Raw genomic sequence first — 15,989 nt, 5'->3', positions numbered from 1 at the left:
TTAACTGCCTACATCGTGTTTCTTTTATTACCTTGCTAAAACACATTTCTTTTCTTTTCGCTTAATATGACCTGATACAAATTAAACAAATCCTCTCGTGCTTATATAGTTGAGAGGAAATCAACACGCCAAGGTCCACGAACAAGCGACACACTAGAACAAGGGATAATTTACTTTTTAACGCTAAGTTTAAGCGTTGCACTGTTTACAATTAAACAACGCTCAACAGTTATAATCCATTTTTAAGGTAAAGTGTAAGTTGCAAGCTTTGTCACAATAACTCTTCTCCAGTTAGTATCAGTGGTGAAAGAGTCTCACATCAGTGAGAGCCATTGTCATGTTATGTTCATCAGCTGCCTTGACGCAAATATCGTCAGCTACAGATCCTGCTGGGCTCGCTATGAATTCCACGCCACTCTGCAAGCGAACGTCATTAAAAGCTGTAACCCACATATTCCATGCATTATTTAAAACAATAATAAAGCTTAATTCTTCTTTTGGTCACGAATACTCTTAAGATAATATTTCTAGCACTGAAGACCATGATATATTGTTATATCCATGCCCACAAGATGGGTTCGTCCACGATTAAACACATGTTGTGAAGTGAACACTTGGCTACTCCTTAAGCGGTATTTGAAGTGCCAAATATCTCGTCAATCCCTTAAGAGTTACTGCATGTGTTTAAGTTGCTCAAAAATACATTTGACTCCCATTAGCTTACTCATTCATCACTACTCTTATCGAAAAATCCTTTACAGAATGAAAAAATTGATATTTATGATAATTCAGGGAAATGAAATAACAAATCGTTCTCATGTAGAATTTCTCGCCATGGAATAGACATCTTAACCTCTACATGAAACGCGCTGGTGGCTGAGTTCTTTTATTGCTGGTATCTCTTGCTTTTATTTCATTTTATGATTTCGTCTCGTTCCAGTTCCTTTCATTTCATATTATGATTTCGTCTCGTTCCAGTTCCTTTCATTTCATATCACTTCACTTCATTTGAAAAGGATAAAAACAGACTCAGGGAACTGGAAAATGGAAATGGGACAGAGTTGAAGAAGATTGTAACAAGAATAATAAATAAGAGCACCTACCAGGTGGGCTCTATCAATGTTGTCCCTAAATGGAAAGAAAGCATCTGAACTTAAGGAGACGCCCTTAAGGGTAGCAATCCACTCTTGTCTGTCAGCCTGAAGATATCAATCAATCAGAGTCAACAGTGATGCACAGTCCTAGATTTCTATATACTCATAACGAACCTCGTCTCCAGGTTCCGTATTTCACGCGAAACTGCTTCAAATGATGAAGGCAGGAGAGAATCAAGTCGCCCACTTCGATAAGTGTCTTCAACATCTTCGATCAATTTTTAAGCAACCTTACAAGGTAGGACTAAGAGTCTTTGCAAGCCTCTTAAAATTTCACCCTACCCTAACAAAAGTCTTGTCTAAAATTTGCCAATACCTGGAAAAGTTCAAAACTGTTTTAAAAAATAAACAATAATAACAAAGAAAAAAATCTTGGTTTTCAACCCATATTTCAAAGTTTTTTTTTCTGTGACCTACCGTAGTGAGAAGTGCTGGTGGAGTTTCAAACATCCTTTCCCATGTTTCTTTGTCAGTATCCTGTAGTGGGTCGAGTCAAAACAAGGAAAGTATGGCTGAGGTGAATCAAATGGCAGGCTTTCGTGATTACCTTTATGTTCCCTTTAACTCTTGGTTCTGACGTCATAATATACAATCTAGATTAACCCTTCATGTAATACTTAAGCAAGGATAAACACTCTCGCATCGCTTCTGAGAAGAAGAGACTTGTACCTGCCCAACTGTACCATTGACATAAACGTCAATGGCATTTGACATCTCAGCTCTTTTAACTCCCTAAAAACAAAGAAATGAAAAATCAGTACAATAATATAGGCCACAGAGAAACCTGTGTGAAACAGATTCTTGCCTAAGTTACTGTTTTTCTCCCATATTCTCCGCAAATTGAACTTGTACTCAACGGACGCCCCCATCTAAAAGAGGAGGATGCTCTAGAAGCCCTTTGTGAGAGTGCTACAGACCTCTTTCATGAATGGCGGGCCTAATTGTTTTTCGTCCACACTCATTTAAATTAACCTTTCTAGTCCCGACGACGTGTTTACAGACCACGAAATTCTCACTTGAGAATTTCATGGCGAGGCCAAGAGGGTTTATTTGCATGCACATAAAATAGTGATAACCGTAGCGAACATTATGAAGGCAGTTCAATTGTCTAGCTCAATAAGAGTCCAAACAGAACCCTTAGAGGTGAGGAAATGACGACTACGATTTTGTTACGCCCCGAGCACGGGGTACTAAATAAGACTCAAAATGGTGGCGTCTTCACGCAATGTTTGAGCACATTCGACGAAAACTTTCGAATGGCAAGATTACTCCTTGGAATCACAACACTCGTCTGTCACTTGGAATTATTGTAAAGTCAATCCATGGAACTCAATAAGAAAGTAATGAATGATCTGAGCTTGTCTTCCCATTGTGATAAAGGGAATTTATGGCAAGCCTTGGTCATTCATTTATATGCTTATATCTGTAATTGATACACTACCACTGATGTCATACAAATTTATCCTATTTTGAATGTGAATATTAGTTTCTCCTCTGCAGGTAAATTCTTGTGAATGATTACATTTCATTGTTCTACATCAAAGCATACTAAATTATGTAAAATTAGAAAAGTATACATCAATTTTCACCTTTTTAAAAACCATATCAAGAACTCTTGGATGTTGACGCAGCCACCTATAGAAAGAGAATCAAAAAATGGAAAACAAAGTAAAAGCCAACACTTTTACACAATACATCTCCTTTCAAGTGTAATTTTTTTGCAAGCAGTTGTTTCTTAGGGTGCTTATTCTGATGATAAGCAATGCATTACTGCATAGCAAAGTTATTGTTTTTGAAATAAACACACCAATTGTGTCAAAAATGAACAGCTTTACCAGATAGAACCTTGAGAAATAAAGAGAACTGAAGTCATCTAGTTGACAATAATTGTACATGTGTATTAATCATACCAGTTGTTTGCTTTGTCTCCTGCCAACCTGGTACAGTGGATGCGAGACTGCTGTCCCGCACCAATGCCAATAACCTAAAACAATAATCATTACCAAATACAGAATATCAGAATAGGAGCCACACACAATGTAGGAGGCCACAGTGTAAGGAGACTCAAAAGTATGCATGCCAGTCAGCTTATTCCTTGAAGGCCTTGAAAATGAAAGTAAGTTTGAATACTCTAATATTTAATTTTTGGCTTGTACAAGATGTATGATCACATTTGGAGAGCCAAATTTTAATGTACAAAATTAGTACTAGCACAAAAAAATAAAGTCAGTTCTCATACAAAGGGAACAAACAGAATTGTGACTCCCTATCCATGGCCAATGATCCTTTCCAAAACCCTCAAATTAAAAAATCTGTCCCAAACTATGTGAGTTCTAGAAACATTTAGGGGCTCTGTAAAACGGTGATACAAGTAGAAACACGTTTCCATGTTTCTTCACAGCGCAGCACATCACTATTGCTTCATTAGACAATTTCCACACAGATCGGGCCAGTTATTTACACAACTCCTGACCCAAACCACGGTTTTACACTACCAGTGGGCCTTAGGGATTCTCATTAGGAGGGTTGATTTAGTTATATAAAAATACTGCCATTAATAGCTTTGGGGAATCTTGAGACTGCATTACATTATTGAGACTATGTTCAGATAAAAGGTTTGGCTATACTGAAGTTGGCTTCAAATGCAATTTTGTCTTAATGGCTAACTTTCGTTTAAATAACCTGGCCATTAAGTCTGAGTTAGACTAATTTTAAATGAAAGAAGGAAGAAAGACTTGCCAACAAATACTCCCATTATAGCAGTTTGTCAGAAGTAAGAATGTTTCCTATAACTGGAGTACAGTTTTGGGTTATACTGGGTGCTTTTATTGTAAAATTTATGATTGGATTTAACAAAACAAATCTTGAGACACAGTCTATTTACTTAACTACTTCATCCATGTTTAAGTCATATCTTGGTTAATTGCCTCATTAATTGTGCATGAGTTAAAGTACCTATCATCATACCTGACCATCCCTGGCATAACAAACTGAATTAGACTGTGTGTACTTCAAGGCAATACTGGCCACAATTAGGTCTCGTAAAGCAGTCTCAGGTAACTAACACATAAACACAACTTTTCATCATTTTTTAGCTAAAAAAAGAAATGGTAAAACTCAAAGATTCCTGTTGATCTTATTCTTAGTGATCAGTCAAAGGAAGGTTCTACATGTTTTCTTTCAGTACAATGGGGCTTAAGTTCTTAGGGTAGACCAGCTTAACAATGAACCAACACATGGTTTCCTTAGATCTAGAGTATGTTAATACAGTAAACTGTTAAATTAAATGTAAAGAATCAATCACTGTTAAGTTATTTAAATAAGGAGAATGTACTGGTACATGATTGTGTAAGTTTGTTTCTCTCTGACTTACATCTTGCCTCTTGGTTTTAATGTTTCTAAAGACGTTCTCATCAATCTTGGCATTATTTCTTAGTTGTTCAAGTTGAAGTCCATATATGGTTCTGGTCTCTAGTTCTTGGGGCTGGAATGCAGGATCCATCTGAAAGAAACAAGTAGCATTGCTTTCTCCCTTAGGGTTACTCACAGAAATAAAACGCAGTCTACAATCGCATGTGCCAACTGTTGTATAGTTGTAGAGAACAGAGTTTTTACTATGGTCAATTGACAGGCTGGGAACAAGGCAGAAAATTAATAGAGTAGATTAAAGTATTTTAATGCATTTAAAACATGCTCCAGAGATTATAAACTGAGAAGTTTAAAATCTCTTGATACTCAATAAATGTATTTTTATGAAAAACTTTGCCGCTTCCTATGCCCTGTGTACCTAGTGCAACATACAGTACCGCTCACATATACATCAACTGCACAGACGAATTTCATACACTCTGATGCAGGGTAGTCAGATGCGTATATATGATTTTTTGCGCGCACGGTTGAAAAAAATGCGCAATTCATGTTCCTTTGTTATTCAGTGCTATAAGTTTCATTTGTATTTCATGTATACACCTACTTATTTCAAGGCTGAAAGTGTACAGTTTTGTCATCATCATTGTCAGGTGAAAAAAAAAAAAAAAAAAAAAGGAGTTTTTCAGAAGATATTTCATTCATACTTCAAGCACACAGTATTTCCCTCCTTTTTTCTTCTTTAATACATCTAGTGCATCTGGCTCATACCCTGGGGCAATGATACCATCTGAGACCTACAGAAAGGATCACAAATCAACTTACACACATACAAACCCATAGTAACTGAAGAAACAATTCCTTTTTCATCCACCTTTTTATCCTTGACCATGAATGAAAATGCTATATTTTTTGGGAAAGGCTTCTGTTGATTCTAAAGTAACTGCACCAACTTGGCAGACATTTTCAAATACTTATAATTTTTTATGAGCTATTCCAAGATTTTTTTTTTGATGAACAAAGTACATTTATCACATATAATTCAATATGAAAGATTAACAACAACAAATTTCTATTTTAAATCTTTACTCAGTTTGTAATTTGTCACTGAAATAAACGTACCTCTCAGAAGACATACTTGATCATTTCTAGAGTTACAACCTCCTTTAAAGTTAAAAAGTACCATTTTCCACTTTTCTGTAAACCCTTTGTTCAAAAGTGACATCTGTGCCACATATCCCACTTATTCTAAATACTAAAGAACATCCCCTGTTTACATTCTCTTGATTGAAACTCACTTCTCTAGATATAATTTTTGCTGTAGGGAGATCACAGATGTCAGAAAGCGCCACCCAGTCACCAAAGGATGACATCCTGTCTGCCCCTCTGGCTCTGGCATAAGCTGTGGCTAGTAGTGTCAAGCTGTCAATCATATCTTCCACCATGCAAAGCTTTGCCTGCTCTGTTGTAAGTTTCACCCCAACAGCTGCCCCAGCTGGGCTTACATGTTTAAATGATGCTGCAGCTGGCAAGTTCAGAGATTGGCGTAATTCCTGTATATGATTAGATTGTAAATAAGTAATAACCTATTATTAACACAGCATCAACTTCCATAGTTTAATAGACCACAATATCCACAATGGTTTAGAAGAAGCCATTTACAAACTCAAAGATTCTCATATATATGGAGATTTTCACCTCTTCTAAAGGCTAAAGAACTCTTTCATTCTAGAGAGATAGACCCTAGAGATAATAAAGCTGATGAGAAATAACTAATTGATCATTTATAACCTTTGTTGTCAGTTACATCATTCAGGCGCTGACACACAGCTGAATATTCCTGGTTGGAGAAACTTACTTGGACCAGTTGCCATGAATTTAGAGCATCACAGAGGTTTATAAACCCAGGAGAGCCATTGAGGACATTGACTGGAAGTTTGGTCTCTGAGGTGAACAGCTGTGCTGGTTTTTGATGAGGGTTCATTCCATAACGCAAAGGAATGTGTGACACTCCAGTACCATACTGTTTTCTGAAGTAGTCTGAAATGGCTTTATCATAATTTGCAGTGTGGCTGAAAGCCTAAAGGTACAAATAACAATGATGTAGAGTCTGCCTAAGAAAAATTCATCTCCAATACTGTTCTGTAAATTTTCATAACTCTATAAATTCCATGACTTTTACAAAACTATGAAAGTTATCAAATATATCCCATAGATTTACTGTTAGGAGATCAGTTATATCCCATATATATTCCATGAAAAGGTGATGCATAAAATTGGGCCATAGCACTAATGGTAAATACAGCTGAGATACAAGTACATTTAACTCCTTACTGAAGCCAAATACAACAGACAACAAGAGAAATTAGAGTTTTAAATAAAGGAGAACACAGGCTGTACAAACTCAAGTGGAACTGAATGAATTTAAGCCAATGCATGGGAATAAATTTACCCTTAAATTTTGTTGTTTGTACAAATTCCCAATGTAAGTGATGATACTTCTTATTTGTGATGTGCCCAATGCTCCTGTTTGTTTGTTTCTGGGGTGTCATTTAGAAGCCATGTTGAGCAGTTATTTTGTGTACTGTCTCCACGATTCTCTTACCTTTAAGGCAAGCATTTTCCTTGTGCTTGGCAAGGTGTCATGGTAATCACTTGAGGTTAATTCGTCCACTACCCTGTGAATAAGGTGATAACCAATAACCAAAAAAAAAAAAGGATAGACTTATCCTGTCATCCTGTCTTTACATCCTCACAAAAAACTGCCAACCAATAAAAAAAGTAGAGACAGATTATCTTAAAGATTCACCTTTTAAAGCAAAGGGTGTAACAATACCATAGCCAGTGGCAAAGGTAGTTGAAACATTCAATGATTACCTTCTTAATTTCATTTGGTAGAACAAGAGGTTAGACAGACATGAGAGCACTACCTCAAACTCACTCAGTAAAACAATTCAAATTGTTCACACTATCTTCTGCTGATGAAGAAGAATATTTCCAAAAGACAGCACCCCTCAATAAGGGTCGTTTCATGCAATACAATTAAAAAATGTTCCCCCGTGAACATTCACATTTCTCATGGAGTGAAGAAAGGAAGAATGCCCACTCACTATTTATAAGACGACTTTGGTTGTGTTTCATGCTATCTAAAACTTGTCCCTCAATATCACTTTTCAAATTTTGAGACTAATGGTTTTAAGGGCTTATTTTAAGAAAAATTTTGTGTTTAGTTTCAAAATTCAATACACAGTAATTGACAGAGTCAACTGTAGCCTCATTTACCTATTATAGTCAGCAGGATCACAAACGACTGTGACACGAGCATGATTTTTAGCAGCAGCTCTTAAAAGAGTAACACCACCTAAACACAAAATAATAACTATTTAATAATTTATATTACAGCTGTGCGCTGGTTAATTTCCTTATGAAAAAAATTTCAAGCTTCAAACACTACAAAACTTTGTCATAGCAAAAGTGACGTTTAACTTTTGGATTCAGGGTGAAGTCTGTAACTAGAATCATTGGTATTCTTCTCTATTACTATTGTTGCCACAATATTTCTTTCTTACTTTTACTTTGCTAATGAAATTAATGAGGGTTGTTGAATAGAGTCTAATAGGTGTTTGTGGGTCTCTAGTAACCTTACCGGAAGTTCATGCCTAATCATTTTTTCCCATTTCAAGAGGAGAAACCTTTTTGTTCTGTATTATAAGTCAGGTATGTGTGAACCTGTTTACAAGCTCCTATTCGGGGTAAGACAAAGAGGTGATATGAGGAAAGTAAAGAATAGCATAAATGTTGTAAGTTGTCATGTCCTGATCCCAAATTTAAAAGTTAGGAAAAAAGAAAAATATCAATGCAACTCTTCTGGTTGAAAAAATTGGTCCTGATAGTGAATCTCAACCCTTAACCAAACTGTTTGTGACTGAGTGATGGACTCACTCTTTACAAAATTATAAATATGTTATAATTTTAAGATATCACATACCAATGTCAATCTCCTCCACTGCATCTTCCACAGTACATTCTTCCTTTGCCACAGTGTTTACAAAAGGATACAAATTACACACCACAAGTCTGAAAAAACATGAACGCACCATAAAATTATCTATGGTTGCTAAAACCAGTGAAGCAGTTGATTTGACTTCTTAAAATGATAGTTACATCATGTCAATGTAAGAAATCACTTTGACACAAGCCAAACTAGGGAGCCTTTAAACTCCTAACTCAAGTCACCTTTAAAACTTATCAAGCACTGGTGGTGAAAGACTCAGTAACGTTCTAGCCACACAGCCCTTGTCACGTACTGTTGGCTAGCAAGGAAGTAGAACATACGATGTTAACTATTAATAGTAGTTCTAACTGTCAGATGTATACAGATTGTTTTCCCATATTTCTGTGGCATGTACATATATTTATTCGCATTGTTTGTATTTGTCTAGTTTTGTCACTGTAATCATAAAAATTAAGAGAATGAATGTAAAATTAATTTCAGTGAAACATACAGTTAAGTTTAATTTAACAAACCTGATATACTCATAACTTTGCTTTTCCATGTCTGATTTGTCTCCTTCAGTTACTCTAGCAAGAATCCCTAAGACAAAGCAAACCATTCAAGGTAACATGTATATCTTTTTTGTGTGTGTAATGTGAAGTCAGAAATTAAACTTGTTTTTTGTATCATTACCAGAGTTATACCTCCAAATTATAATCCAAATAATATAGTTTATGGGATAAAGGGTGGCAAGCCTGCTGTAACAACAAGCTTGCTCAAAGAAAAGGATCAGTATAATGTTGAAGCAGTTCTTAGAGTGAAGCAGAACAGCACTTTGATAAAATAATCTCCTTTTAAACTATGGGTAATTTATTTTCCAGTTATTATTTTTAAACACCATACTTATGTGTGTTGGGACAATAAAAGGGCAGATACACATAGTCTTAACTAATCAAATACTTTGGAGCATTCAGTAAACAATCACCCATTTGAAAATGTCCAGTATACCTCCATGTATAGCAGGATGGAGGGTTTTAACCCTACCCCCTAACATCTCAGGAGCACCTGTCACATCTGACACATCCCTGTCAGAGAAAAAATTACATATATATATGACCAACTAGCCCACATGGTCTTTAATGCTCAATTTTTAGTCCTCATTAATAGAATTTTTGCTTGCGGATCTTGGAAAATACCTACAAAGAGTCTTTCTGCCTTATTTTGAGGCAGAGAAGGCTTTTCACAAATGGCACATTTCGAGATCTTAACTTCAAACTGGATTTTGGACTTGATAAGAAGTTAGGATGACCAAATCCACAAATGAGGCAGAAAATACCTTTGGCTGGAATTTCACAAGATGCAGAACATCTGTTAGTAAGAACCACAAATCACCCATAACAGACCAATTGAATGGGGGTAACAGAGCACACCAGCCATCTGTATGGACCCAAGTGATTCCCATACAGATTATTATCAATCTTTTATATCCCCTATGGGACAAAGGTTACAACAATATTTTTCCATTTAACCCTGTTTAGTGTAGCAATTTGTTGTGCAACACCCCATGTGAGTTCTACTCTACCTCATTGAGCGCAACTGACTGTTTGGAATAAGTATCAAGATGCTACCACTCTCTACACTGGACTGTTATGACTTTGCATGCATTAATAATATCACAATTAAGACCTCTTGATGATATTTTCTGTAGTTTTTAGAGAGATACACCTATAGCTGAAAGCTTTTGAAACTGTCACCTAAACAAACACACTCTTAAAACCTGTGACTATGGCTAAAGAAATTTTGTATTGGTTTATCATTGTGTACTATTACATAATAGTCAGTCAGCAATGCATCATTCAACAAAATAAAATAACATGTTGCAAGAAACTGCACATACACTGTACCTGACAGCAATACCAGCAGCACGGATTTTATTTGCTGTTCCTCCAGATGCAATTAATTTAAATCCTAATCCATCAAGCTTTTTGGCAAACTCTACAAGTCCTTGCTTATCAGAAACACTCAGAATTGCTAAACAAAGAACAAGAAAAACATGATCTACAGTTTAATTGTTCACTGAATTACTAAGATAATCAGTTTGTCATAGTGTAGTTTGATTGTCCAGGTGAGTGTTAAGTCCTGAGAACAACAGTTACTGTTGTCAGTAGAGGTGACTGACATTTTGACAACTTGAATGGAAGTCATCATCAGAGTCAAGGGCAGATTGGAGCTCAGTGACACAGTTTGGATTCAGCTGTCCTTAGTTTCAATGAAAAACTAGATACTAAGAGCTGTGAATTTCCATGCATTTACTAGAAAAACCAGCCAAAACAGGTCATGATTGAGAGGTGAATACTTCAAGATTTCTCCACTACTAACTGACAACATAACAGTCAGAACTGGAAAAGTTATTATCACCTACAATGGCTTGACAGACACACCATTTACATGCATGTGATTTCATTACCTACAATGCATCTTCTCAAAATGAACAAAAAAAATTGATGCTACTGATGCCATTATTTTTTTCTTACAGAGTAGAAAAAACAACTAGAAGCCAGCTAGTTGCTACATATTTCTTAATTAAGTCCATTTTAAAAATCTTTAAGTTGTCCACCTCTGTTTGCTATCCATGTAGTTTGTATGTTTGAAAAGGGGATAGCCTCTTTGAATTGACATTCAATAGATATGATTCCACTTTTGTAGTGATTCAGCTAGTATCCAACTGTGATTATCGGCCATATAATCTTAGACAGATCTTTTCAGTCAGAAGTAACAAATGATTGACAGAAATCATTCAACAATCTGCACAGGAATGATGGCTAAGTCCATGGCTCTTCATAGTATCACCAACCAGAGAAGTTACAAGAACACAGAAAATGGAAACCAAATTGGATCTCACATCTTAGAGCAACTTTCTTCCCGATAAAACTTCAGCATTTTGAAACCATAGTTATATATCATTGAGAATTTGAGAGCAGTAACCTGAAATTTGTGTTCCACCATCAACCTATGGTAAACTGTGTAATAACTTCAATTTATATTCTTCTTGTTCTTTTTCCAATTTGCTTATTTCTTCTAGAACAATGTAGAATCCCTCCGAATTTCTGGAATTGCTGATTTTTTCCCCTGCCTTGCTCATGACGTGATAAAATGCAAAGCGTAACATATTTCACCTTTTGGTATCAGTCAGGGTTTCCCCTGGTAAATTTGTTTAAAAGCAGAAATAATTTGGACAAACGAGAAAAGAGGTTCTATGATGACCTTGCACCTGTACTCAAACTTACCTAACTCTCCACATTCACGTGCCGCCATCTTGATTGAACCACGTGGACGAACAATTTTTGTTTCCAGGGACGGTTTCCGGTTTTCAAAGACCGCCATTTCGCCATTTCTGAAAGACGACCGAGAAAGCCCTGGGAATGAAGTTGTAAACAAACTTAGCATCCATATTTGGTCTAAACAATCGTTACTGTTGTTTTTATTGGCCTCGCTAAGTTTGTATGGCACTGCACTTAACTACCCCTATGTTAATGAATATGCTGTATTTACAAGATTAAAAGTTCCTGCCGAATTATGAATACGGTATGAATCAAAATTTCTCACAGGTAGTAGTTAGGTCTGTTCAGCGTTTGTTATTCCATGTTCTGCGTGCGTACAACTTCCATTTTCACTGTAATTTTCTACTGTGGTAGTTATCAGGAAAGTTGTGTCCCTTTAGGTTTCCCTGTAGATTCTATGCTACCTTGGGTCTGTACAGTATAGGTCACATAGGACGTCAAAATGCGGAAAGAACATCAATTACACTGTGCCACTTTTTTGTTCTTACCACATTCTGACTTTGATCTATCACTGAACAGACGCACGTTCAAAATTCTTTTGTTCCAAGGTACAGCTAGTTCAAAATTGAGACTTTATACTACAGATCGCATATTAAATGCAGACTAGGTACCAAAGGCAGACTGCAGACGAGGACCAAAATATTGATAGCACATTGTAGACAGGGTACAAAATGCAGACTGCACATTGCAGACCAGTATAAAATAAAGACAGCACGTTTCAGACTGGGTACAAAATGCAGACTGTGGATTGCAGTCTGGGTACAAAGTGTAGGAATAATCAAAATTTTTTAATTTTTATTTGCATAACTTGTGTTATGTGTATTGTCAATTGCATTCTTTTGGAGTTTTTTTTCCTAATGTCCTTAAATGTACTTCTCAAACAAAGTTTTAAAGTTTAAGTTCTTGAACTTTCTTTAAGCCTTCACAGTTGTGTACAGGTGCTTTGATTCATATTAAATTCATATTCGTTCATATTAAAAAAAAAAAACAGTATAATTTGGAGTTGAATTTTTTAAGTGTCATCTTGTTACAAAGATATGCTTGAAATAGTGGTTAAAACAAGCATATTCTAATGACTCAAGAAAATTTGTCAACAAATGCAAATTGTCATGGAAGACAAATGGCTAGTTATTAAATGTCACCACTTCTAAGGTAAATTAAAAATGAAATACTGTTTGTTATCAGCCTGCATTTTGTACCTACAGTAAAGCTCAAAGATAAGAGGGGCCAAAATATGCAAAACTTAGAGGAGTAAGGTCCAAGACCAGATACATACTGATCTTGACAGCTGAGCGTACCTTGTATCTATCCTCAGAAGAGTGTATGTATTTAGTATGTATAAGATAGCCTAAAACTATTCCCTATATTATCAGGATTTGTTGGTAAAATTTTTAATGCAGTTGGTTCGTTTTTCAGGGAAAAGTCATGGAAATTTAAAAAACCTGATTGTGGCAATCATGCCACAGATTGTTCACGGACAATAGACAATTCTTGGCCTTGATGCTTGTTATCATGCAAAAACTAAATCTACTAGTTGTTAGTAGTAATGCTCCAGTTTATCTTGACACCCATTGAGGCACTGTCTTTTTGTAAACCAAGGCATGTTTGCATTGCAATAGCTATTTTTGGATGAGAGAAGAGAGGATTTAGAGCCCTCTTTGACCCATTGCCTCTCTGTATTTATATCTGTGTGACTTGCACTGGAACTTATCAATTAGAACTTAAGTCATGTTTTTTTCTAGTTTTGTTTTTTAATCACAATTTATCCTGTCATTCTTATACCTTCATATAGCATTCTTCAAGATTTTTTTATTTCTTTATTTTTTCACCATATTAGAGAGTAGAAAGTGAGCTCCTCAGCCTCAGTGGATCTTACCGGAATCCTTACGGTGAGTCACATGACAGAACCTATGTAACACTACGTGTTCCAGGCTGACAAGTTATTCTGCTGATTCATTTCTCTGTAGTTCTATTTTTCTATCTATTGTAATCTTGTAATCTGATCCAGATCTCCCTTAATCTCTGTCCCAGTGCCTTCAATAAAACTTGAAGTAGGTGGCTACCTCAGTAAAGCACCCCCTGGAAAATAATATTGTCAGCCCATTAGTTCCATTTAGAATATTAACTGGCTTCAAACAAAGTATGTTTAAAGTCAACCAAAAGAACTATAAAATATCTCAATGTGTTCATTTAAAAGCTTCCAAAAAGTCAGAAAGATCCAGAAGGATGGTAATTGTCCAACATCACATAATACTAAACACTTTCATTAAGGAGTCTACAAAAACAATACAAAATAATATCTTGTGTGTATCAAATTTCCATACGCATATGTTCTCAAATTTTGATGATAGAGTCTAATCCTTTCTTCACCTTGCCAAGCCAGATTCTATTGTTTTCTTTTTACAAGTACACCAAACTTTGACTCACAGTTGCTTAACCCTTTAACTCCTAGATCAAATTTGTAATTCTCCTTACTGTCAACCATACAATTCTTAGAATGTTATTTCAGAGAATTTGGTATTGGATCAACTAATTATCCCCAAATTGATATTTTTCTTTTTTCTCATCATTCATCGGGTTAATATTGCATTGAAAGGAGAAATTCTGTCTTGGTCACTCATGGGAGTTAAAGGGTTACAGTATTTACATTTTAATGCCATGATCTTTGATGACAGTGTCTTCTTCTGCTTTTTATTCGAAACAAATCCTTATTTGATATATTTTTGTTCTGTAAATTTGTCTTGAATGTGGTAAAGTAACCCAACAATTCACGACAGAATACCCACTAGAACTCTGGTCAGTACAGCATCTTATTGAAAGCACCACTGTCCATGGTCACAGTAATCCTTCCTTAAGTCTATGAAAAAGTGTATGCAAAAATTAAAACAGTTATTTCTGCACACATCTACGTTTAAACATTTAAAATTGTTTTCTGGCTTAGAATTAGTTCATTTCATGTAAAAATAGGATGAAGGTTTGGAAAATGCTGCCAGAGGCAGACCTTCCAGATGGCAGGCATCATTATTAGGTATATTGTGTCAGTGTAAAAAGAAAATCTTCTTTTCAGTAATTTCATTAAATGTAATCACAGTTTTATTGGCAGAACATGGCTAAAAAATGATGTGTCATTTTTTTCCTTACTGGATGAGCGGTCAGAGTGCTCCAAACTAGTTTGTTTGTCGCATTTTAGTCATGATAGCCATGGCTTTTATGTGAACTGTTGAACTTCTAAGGGTGGTTTTGTCACAGAAATACAGTGTACCAAGCAATTTGAAGAAAGGGAGCTATTTATGTTCTTTTGACTTTCTATATTTAAAATTTCCTATAAAAGGGTAAAAAAATTCATTGTAAATTTTAAGGTGCTATAGTGGAGAAAAAGTGCTCCTGAAAACTGACCCTGAAAGACCTGAACATTGCTGACTCCTGAAACACACCATTGACTGACACAGCATCAGCTACTACCTACAGCTGACTATGAAGGCTGATTTTTTAATGTACCACCTTCCTCTCAACAAGTTAGGGGCACTTTACACTGATGACCAATATGAGTGTTAACTATGGACAGTTCTTTAGAAAATGGGGGCATTTCCCCCATAACTGCACAGTTTCTCACAGAAAAATTAAGCAATTAATTTTTAAGCAACAGGACTTCATGAAAATAATTCAACCACCATAAATATTATTTCCACTCCCTTTGTGGAATCAACCAGTTACTGTGACCAACCCCTTTCCTTTTCAGAACTACCTTCCCCAGCACTAGAGTTTTATCCATTGTCAGTTGAGTAGTACTTTGGTTGCAGCCCTGTACAATATTGTTAAACAAAGAATATCATATTAATGGCTTTGGTACCATTTCAATGCAGTGTCCTTGTACTATTAGTGCTTCACACAATCTTTGCGTCTCATACTATTTAAACCTACACTGTGCATCCTATGTAGATCATGGAAGGAGTGAGGATGACAGTCCAAAGACAGTAAGTTACCAGTTGAACACAATTCTTTTTACTGAGTGGAAGTTTCTTCTTAAAATCAATAAGCTTAGGTTAGGGTTTCTTGAAATGCAATTAAAGACTAGCAACATGAAGAAGAACCAATTGTTCCAGTGTTCTCATGACATCATTGTCAAGCTTGGGT

The 15,989-nt window shown here is 35.8% G+C and overlaps 2 protein-coding genes across 20 annotated transcripts in view; one reads left to right on the top strand and one right to left on the bottom strand.

Moving 5' to 3' along the window:
* LOC113666538 (bifunctional purine biosynthesis protein ATIC) lies at positions 1-12,575 on the bottom strand. Its single transcript, XM_027182330.2, has 19 exons — positions 12,344-12,575; positions 11,802-11,930; positions 10,419-10,545; positions 9,523-9,599; positions 9,048-9,114; positions 8,509-8,597; positions 7,803-7,881; positions 7,126-7,198; positions 6,379-6,600; positions 5,819-6,073; positions 5,228-5,317; positions 4,528-4,656; positions 4,122-4,214; positions 3,065-3,138; positions 2,744-2,789; positions 1,824-1,886; positions 1,572-1,631; positions 1,104-1,199; positions 1-417 (listed from the first exon to the last, which is right to left on the bottom strand). Exons 2-19 carry the CDS (start codon positions 11,896-11,898, stop codon positions 298-300), a joined length of 1,857 nt encoding a protein of 618 aa, XP_027038131.2. The 5' UTR covers positions 11,899-11,930; positions 12,344-12,575; the 3' UTR covers positions 1-297.
* LOC113666546 (centrosomal protein of 70 kDa) overlaps positions 11,942-15,989 on the top strand; it is a 21,522-nt gene continuing 17,474 nt past the window's right edge. For 4 of the 19 annotated variants that reach the window (XM_089182542.1, XM_089182532.1, XM_089182531.1 and 1 more), the window contains exons 1-2: positions 11,960-12,099; positions 13,693-13,744. In XM_089182542.1, coding sequence (XP_089038668.1) covers positions 12,091-12,099; positions 13,693-13,744 — 61 coding nt within the window. In that variant the 5' untranslated portion in view covers positions 11,960-12,090. Of the gene's footprint in view, positions 12,123-13,692; positions 13,745-15,214; positions 15,830-15,989 lie in introns of those variants that run through there. The other 15 variants (XM_089182525.1, XM_089182534.1, XM_089182524.1 and 12 more) reach the window with 10 other exon arrangements.

This window comes from Pocillopora damicornis, chromosome 9, assembly GCF_964200805.1.
Source record: "Pocillopora damicornis chromosome 9, jaPocDami1.2, whole genome shotgun sequence".
In the NCBI taxonomy this organism is placed as follows: Eukaryota; Metazoa; Cnidaria; class Anthozoa; order Scleractinia; family Pocilloporidae; genus Pocillopora; species Pocillopora damicornis.
The sequence above is the reverse complement of the archived record's forward strand: the minus strand, read 5'-3'. Positions and strand labels throughout refer to the sequence as shown.

Coding starts and splice junctions, on each gene's coding strand:
- LOC113666538 (XM_027182330.2), bottom strand. CDS start 11,898: ATGGCGGTCTTTGAAAACCGGAAACCGTCCCTGGAAACAAAAATTGTT. Junction 7,199..7,802: donor GATCCTGCTGACTATAATAG/GTAAATGAGGCT, acceptor CCTTATTCACAG/GGTAGTGGACGAATTAACCT. Junction 6,074..6,378: donor ATTCATGGCAACTGGTCCAA/GTAAGTTTCTCC, acceptor AATCATATACAG/GAATTACGCCAATCTCTGAA.